This window comes from Silene latifolia, chromosome 3 (genome assembly GCF_048544455.1).
Source record: "Silene latifolia isolate original U9 population chromosome 3, ASM4854445v1, whole genome shotgun sequence".
In the NCBI taxonomy this organism is placed as follows: Eukaryota; Viridiplantae; Streptophyta; class Magnoliopsida; order Caryophyllales; family Caryophyllaceae; genus Silene; species Silene latifolia.
This window is the reverse complement of record NC_133528.1, coordinates 2,100,850-2,108,398: the sequence shown is the minus strand read 5'-3', so window position 1 is coordinate 2,108,398 and position 7,549 is coordinate 2,100,850. Positions and strand designations below refer to the sequence as shown.

General features: G+C 31.6%; 2 protein-coding genes across 2 annotated transcripts; one reads left to right on the top strand and one right to left on the bottom strand.

Annotated features, from left to right (window-relative positions):
* Positions 1 to 206: 206 nt before the first annotated feature.
* Positions 207 to 2,685, top strand: LOC141645807 (uncharacterized). The gene is made up of 2 exons (XM_074453999.1): positions 207 to 592; positions 2,042 to 2,685. The coding sequence occupies exons 1-2, from the start codon at positions 421 to 423 to the stop codon at positions 2,341 to 2,343; spliced, it is 474 nt and encodes a 157-aa protein (XP_074310100.1). The 5' UTR covers positions 207 to 420; the 3' UTR covers positions 2,344 to 2,685.
* Positions 2,686 to 3,430: 745 nt separating this feature from the next.
* Positions 3,431 to 6,292, bottom strand: LOC141645806 (uncharacterized). Its single transcript, XM_074453998.1, has 2 exons — positions 5,959 to 6,292; positions 3,431 to 3,783 (listed from the first exon to the last, which is right to left on the bottom strand). The coding sequence occupies exons 1-2, from the start codon at positions 6,101 to 6,103 to the stop codon at positions 3,614 to 3,616; spliced, it is 315 nt and encodes a 104-aa protein (XP_074310099.1). The 5' UTR covers positions 6,104 to 6,292; the 3' UTR covers positions 3,431 to 3,613.
* Positions 6,293 to 7,549: the final 1,257 nt, after the last annotated feature.

Here is a 7,549-nt window from a genome sequence, read left to right as displayed (position 1 = left end):
GATCCGTCTGAAATAATAAGACGGGTCAAACCCACCCATATTCCATTAAACAACCCGTCCGAAAATGCAATTTGTGGGACAATTCATTAATGAGCCGTCCAAAAGGTGATTTGTGTAAGATTTGCTGATTTGAGGTGTCTAATATAATAATAACAATAGTACCATTGTTCCTTTTCTCTTTCTATTCTAACCTAAACCTACACCATCTCCTCTTTGACTGCTTCCTCTTCAACCATTCTCCATTTTCATCACATTTCATCACATAGATCAAAAAATCAATTTTCAACAACAATTATAATTCTCAATCACTCATTCTATTTAATTTATCATCAAACAAAATGTGACGGTCTTCGTAACAACGTTGTACTTCTTATTTCGTACTCCATAACATTTATTTATGGAGTAAAAAAAAAGTCACACATGGAAGCCAATAATGTAGGCATGACTATTGTCACCGTTGAGGATGAAGTTAACGATGTCGTTATAAGGGACGCTAGTGTGGTTATCAGTGACGATGTCGTTCTAGGGGACTCTATTGTGGTTGGCAATGACGATGTCGTTCTAGGGGACTCTATTGTGGTTAGCAATGATGGTGAGTTAGACTGTTTTCATATGGTTAATGTGCATGTAATTTTCAATTGGTTTTCATATGGTTAATATGCATGTAGTTTTTATATGGTTTATGAAGATGATGAAAGTAGTTTGAATGACCTTAATTTTCGTGTGTTTCATATGGTTAATATCCATGTAGTTTTTATATGGTTTATTAGTAGTTCTAAAACAATTTATTAGACTTTTTCCAAACTTGTCGCCACTTATGATTTTTTTGTGTACAGTTAATCATACAATGACGTTGGTTTTATGAGAAATTCAAAAACAATGTTGTCACTTATGTTTATCTTGTGTGCAACAAATCTTTTGATATTTTTATTTGATTCACATTTTTTTTTGAAGCTAATCATTGCATTTAATGTGATGATGATTTGATCATTGTATGATGTTTCGATTATAATATTTAATGTAATGACGAAATTATTTTATGATTTTATTTTTTTGAAACATATGTCACCATTTCTAGTTCACATGTTTGGTGAATATTTTAAGCAATGCTGTTTTTTATGGATCTTGTATAATTATGTTACCATTTCATCCAATCATTGCATTAAATGAAATTAGTTATTGTACTATGATGATCTCATGATTGGACATTAATTCTCTTCTGCATTTAATTGTTCCATTTAATTCGTTCTCTGAGATATATGTCACCAATTATGTTTAATATGTTACGTGATATAGCTCAATACTGACGATGAAAGTAGTTTTTGAATGAGCTAGAATTACGTGTGTTTTATAAGTACTTCTAAAACAATTAATTAGATTTTTTCCAAACTTGTTGCCACTTATGAGTTTTTTGTGTACAGTTAATCATACAATGACATTGGTTTAATGAGGAATTCATAAACAATGTTGCCACTTATGTTTTTTTTGTGTGCAACTAATATTTTGATATTTTTTTTATTCACACTTTTTGTGTGCAGCTAATCATTGCATTTAATGTGATGACGATATTATTCTATGATGTTCTAATGATAATATTTAATGTGATGACGATATTATTCTATGATTTAATTGTTTTTCCATGTTTTGAAACATATGTCACCATTTCTTGCTCACATGTCTGGGGAAATTTTTGAAGCAATACTGTTTATTATGGAACTTGTTTAATTATGTTACCATTTTATCCAATAGTAATATTCTTTTTTGCATTTAATTCGTTTTCTGAAACATATGTCAGCACTTATGGTTAATTTTTTTGGTGTAATAGTTCAATACTGACTGTATACATTTTGACTAATTATGTTATCACTTTTTTTATGGATCTAATGATTGGATAGGTATATTCTTTTTTGCATTTAATTGTTGCATTTAATTCATTTTCTGAAACATATGTCAGAACTTATGTTTAATTTGTTTGTGTAATAGTTTAATACTGATTGTATACATTTTGACTAATTATGTTACCACTTTTTTATGTACCCAGAGATTGATAGCGCAGGATCTTTAGTAGGCGATGTGGCTGATAAGTGGGAGGATTTATACGAGTTATACAAAAAGCATTCTCAAGCTATTGGATTTAACATTAGGAAAAGTGGTCTTCGTAGGGCTGATACTCCTGGAGCTCCTGAACGTGAGAGATACTTTGTTTGCTCGTGTGAAGGTCGCCATGGAAATGGGAAGAAGGCAGAGGCAAGTGCCGACATAAATGGGAAGGGGAAGAAAAATGTTAAGACCTCGTACGATCAGTTACCAAGGGAAGGAGTAAGCGTAAACCAAGCAGTGTGAGCAAAAAGAAGCGGTCGAAAAAGGGAAGTGACAATGTGGCTTCGAATGCGGAGTTGTACACTCCAGTTCCACGACTTTTATAAGTCGCCTGAACTTGCCTGACCTTATTTTGGACATTTTGTGTAATATTTTGGGTCTACAGCGTTTTGGAGAAGATGTCACCACATTATCTTATAATGTGGTTACATCTTGTGCAAATGTCTGAACTATTGTGACCATCTAATATTCATGTGATCACATTTTGTAAAAATCTCTGAACTATTCTGACCATCTAATATTCATGTGATCACATATGTGAAGTTGGTAACATTATAATATAATGTGGTGACATCTTTCACATAACTCAGTGCAAATAATCTGAAAACATGTACTTGGTGTTTATCAGTCCATTATGTGTACTTGGTGTTTATCAGTCCAATATAACTTGCATGAATCTTGACAAATTCACAACTTGACAAATAGTCTCATATAAGTTCTTAATGGACACATATTACACCAACAGAATAATTTTTTTTATGTTGTGTCATTTCAATTATTTGTAACCATATTATCATTTTATCTAACTTATTACATAAATGGCAACATTATATGCTTTTGTGTCAACATTATCATTTCTCAAATTCAAATTTGTCCCAAATAAGTTGTTAATGGTCACATATTATACCAACATGATATTTTGTTTTATGTTGTGTCATTTGAACAATTTGTAACCATATTATCCTTTATACAACTTACTACATAATTGGCAACATTATATGCCTCTTTGTGAACATTATCATCTCACAACTTCAAAATAGCCTCATATAAGTTCTTAGTGGTCACATATTAAACAAACATGAAACATCCATTCATGTACTCAATTTTTTAATATATGTAACCAAAGTAGTAGTTCTTGACACGTTTTTTTTCCATGAAAGTTTTTTAGCTAATTGTAAGGCAACATTTTGTATCTTTTATGGCGACATATTTGGATTGAAACCAAATGTCATCACATTTAGACTAATTGTCACCAGAAAGACAAATAAAATATCAAAGGAATTTTGGAAACACTGCAAGTTTATGTGGCAACATTATCTACATTGCCAGCTGAACAACAAGCAAACCATACTTAATATATTCAGAAGTTAACAACAACCAACTAGTGTATGTTACAGACGTCTTCAATGACATGACAACAAAATGAAGCTTCATTCATGTCAATAACAACATACTAAACATGTTTCAAAATATGAGAGCCTTGTTTTTTACTGATAACAACAACTACCTACAATCAAATGCCATCACAAACTACTCTGTTCACATCAACATTTTCCCCCTCCATTTGTTCTTCCACTGGCCTGTTCAAGCGGACAATCATTTTCCCTTTCACTCTCTTTGATCCCTCCCTAACTTCAAACCTTGGCTTCACACTTTGGAGTGGTTTTGGTTCGATAGGTTTACCTGTAAACATTGAACATACAGTTTCTCAATCGTCACATAAAAAAGGCGACATTTTCATCAACAATGGGCACAGATACTAGATGGGTACTATACATATTACAATATTACAGTTTCTGTTAATTGTGACCACATTATCAATAATAATTCAACTATGGAGGAATGGTAACATCTTGGACAAATAAATCAACACGTGAGCACTTTAGGTATATGTAGGGTCTTTTCCATAAAATGTCACCATATTACCAAAATCGCTTCAATTATGGAGCAATGGTTACATACTCCACGAAAATGAAAACATTTTACAACAACATGTTCTTTCCATTATGTTTAATTATTTCAACAAAATGACACCATCTAACAATCTGAATTAAATAAAGGACAAATGGTTACATCTTGTATAAATAAATCAACATCTAAGCACTTTAGGTATATGTAGGGTCTTTTCCATAAAATGTCACCATATTACCAAAATCACTTCAATTATGGAGCAATGGTTACATACTCCACGAAAATGAAAACATTTTACAACAATATGTTCTTTCCATTATGTTTAATTATTTCAACAAAATGACACCATCTAACAATCTGAATTAAATAAAGGACAAATGGTTACATCTTGTACAAATAAATCAACATGTGAGCACTTTAGGTATATGTAGGGTATTTTCCATAAAATGTCACCAAATTACCAAAATCACTTCAATTATGGAGCAATGGTTACATATTCAACCAAAATGGAAACATTTTACAACAACATGTTCTTTCCATTATGTTAAATTATTTCAACAAAATGTCACCATCTAACAATCTGAATTAAAGAAAGGACAAATGGTTACATCCTGTACAAATAAATCAACATGTGAGCACTTTAGGTGTATGTACTGTTTTTTGCATAATTAGTCACCACATTAACAAAATCAATTCAATTATGACGAAAGGTTACATATTGTATGAAAAGTGGACACATTTTACAGTAACAACATATTTTCAGAATGTTTCAATATTTGAACAAATTGTAGCCATCTGTAAATATCAACTGAATAAAGGAGGAATGGTAACATAATGGATCACAGAGAAAATATTTCAAGCACATATTACATTAACTAAGTGGTAGTTATATGTACTGCAAAATCTGTTACTTGTGACCACAATATCATTACCAATTAAATGACGGAGGAATGGTAACATCTAGTACAAATAAATCAACATGTGCGCACTTAAGGTATATGTAGTCTTTTTCCCTTAATTTGTGTCCAAAATAGCAAAATCAATTCAATTATGGACGGATGTTGACATATTGTATGAAAAGTGGATACATTTTTCAAAACAACAAAATCCCACATTGTTATATTATTTCAACAAATTGTACCCATCTTACAACATCCATCTAATAAATGAGAATTGGTAACATATTTCACCACAGAGAAAACATTTCAACCAAACATTACATTAACTAATAAAAAGTTAAATGTGGTACAAATTCTACTTCTTGTGACCACATTATCAATTATACCAGAACCGTGTTCAGTGGTTACATAATTAACACCTCAGTAAACATTATTGCCGTGCATTTCATTAAGATCTCAGTTCTATGTTGTCTGATTTCACCATTTTTTATACATGTTGCCAATTCAATACGGTATTTGATAACTGGTAACAAATTAAACCCAAATGTAAACATATGGAAGTCATGCATTTTATGAGGATTTCAAACAGGGAGTAATGGTAACATAGTTCAAAAACATGTGAACATCTTAACCATAAATTACATATATTATCTATGTACAAATCATCAGGACTTCAACTAATGTGTTTAAATAATAAGACATGGTGACATAATGCAACAGAAAGTGTACAACTAAAGGACACCGACTTTTTCCTTGTTCTTCACTGCATCTTGTTCTACAACACAAAACCAAAACTAACAAAACTAAATATTCACCAAATATTCAATCAGATCTACAACATGTGATCCAAATGCATGTTTAAATCGCTACAAATAATGACCCTTAAACAAAACTTAATATTCACCAAATATTCAATCAGATCTACAACATTTGATCCAAATGCATGTTTAAATCGCTAGAAATAATGACCCCAGAAATAAAACAAACTAAAACCACAAAATATTGTAACAATAATCCAAATTATTGGCCACATTTCTCAAACACTTACCAATTTCCATCTCTTCTTCAGGTTCTTCTTCAATAACAACCTTCCTCCTGCCGGTGGTGGCTCTTGGCCTCGCAGGAACATCTTCCACCGTCGTAGATATCGCCTTTTTCGGAGTGGTTCTTGTTGCCATTTTCTTCTTCCCCATTTTTTTGGTACTAATTATTTATTTTGCATGAACAGTGATGATGGAGAGTGAGAATGATGAGAGAAATTGAAAAAGGAAGAAATGAAAATAATGGAGGGGGAGAAACGAGGTTAACAGCTGGGAGGGAGAAACGAGGCAAGATTTTTCTAGACATTACACTATTCACGTATTAAATACTACCAACCCCACCACAGACCCATTTCCCAGCCCATATTAGCAATTCAGTATCAATCCAACCCGTCTTATAATTAAGACGGATACTAATGGTCTTAAGGAAGACCTATTGCTAGTTTAAATTTAAGTTCTTGTATCAATAATGTAGGATTGGCATCGGACCTATCGAGTCCTAGGTGCTCTATGTAAAACACTTTCTTTATCGTGATAAAAAAAAAAAAAAAAAAAAAAAAAAAAAAAAAACCTTTTCATCCTTATTATCCAAGTTCGTGTCTTTTCTTCCTTGACTATGTCGTATAACTGATATACTAAGTTGATGCATCCGAATGAAATTATGAAGTCCGAAAGCGAAATCGATATTAACATTTAATACTTTGATGGCAATGTAACAATAGGGCATGTTATATACTTATATAACCTTCCAGTTGACCGAACACCACTTCAACTTTCATTCTACTCGATAAATTTCTAGTTGGTCCAAATATAAGTCAACTTGTATATTTATATTTTAAAATTTCTTAGTTGGTCCAAATGTATCTACCAATTAAATTACTACCCTATCAATTCATTTTATTTCCACACCTCATTTTCATTACATAATTCCCTCTATACTGGTCATTTACTGCCCTTTTTTAATTTGGAGGATTTCAGTTAATTATTTTACTTTTTATTTTAAGAATAAAATGAATTTGATAAGCAATATGATCATTCTTACTCAATTTGTTTCATTTTGCATTTAATAATTGATTCCCTCCTCTTTCTATTTTGGACAGATCAAGACAGATCAATTGTTGTCATTTACTTTTTATGATAAAGGAAAAGAATCCTTAAAATAATTTCCAATAACACAATATATACATGACTACTCTCCCTTCAAAAAAAAAATCCCTTCAAAATAAAAATATATACATGACTACTCTTGTTTAATTCGTCTTGATATAATAAGCATTGACAAACACACTCTCACGATAGAGGTAGCAACTAGGTTACTCGGTTAGCATTACATCAAGTGGGGTTCAATTCAATTTAGAGCTTTAATTAGACCTGGCAAAACTAACCGACTCGAACGACTGAACCCTAGTTCGACCCCACACATGAACTCAAGAGCCGAACTAGACCCAAACTCGAATTGGCCTGGAGTGTTATGAAGTGTTATTTTTAATTTTTTATATCTACATAATGTTTTTAAAATTTTGATTTGTCATAAAAAGTCGTAGTTCATGTGATTCTTTCTGCAAAACACTCTACCATTTTGGTAATTTCTAAAAATGA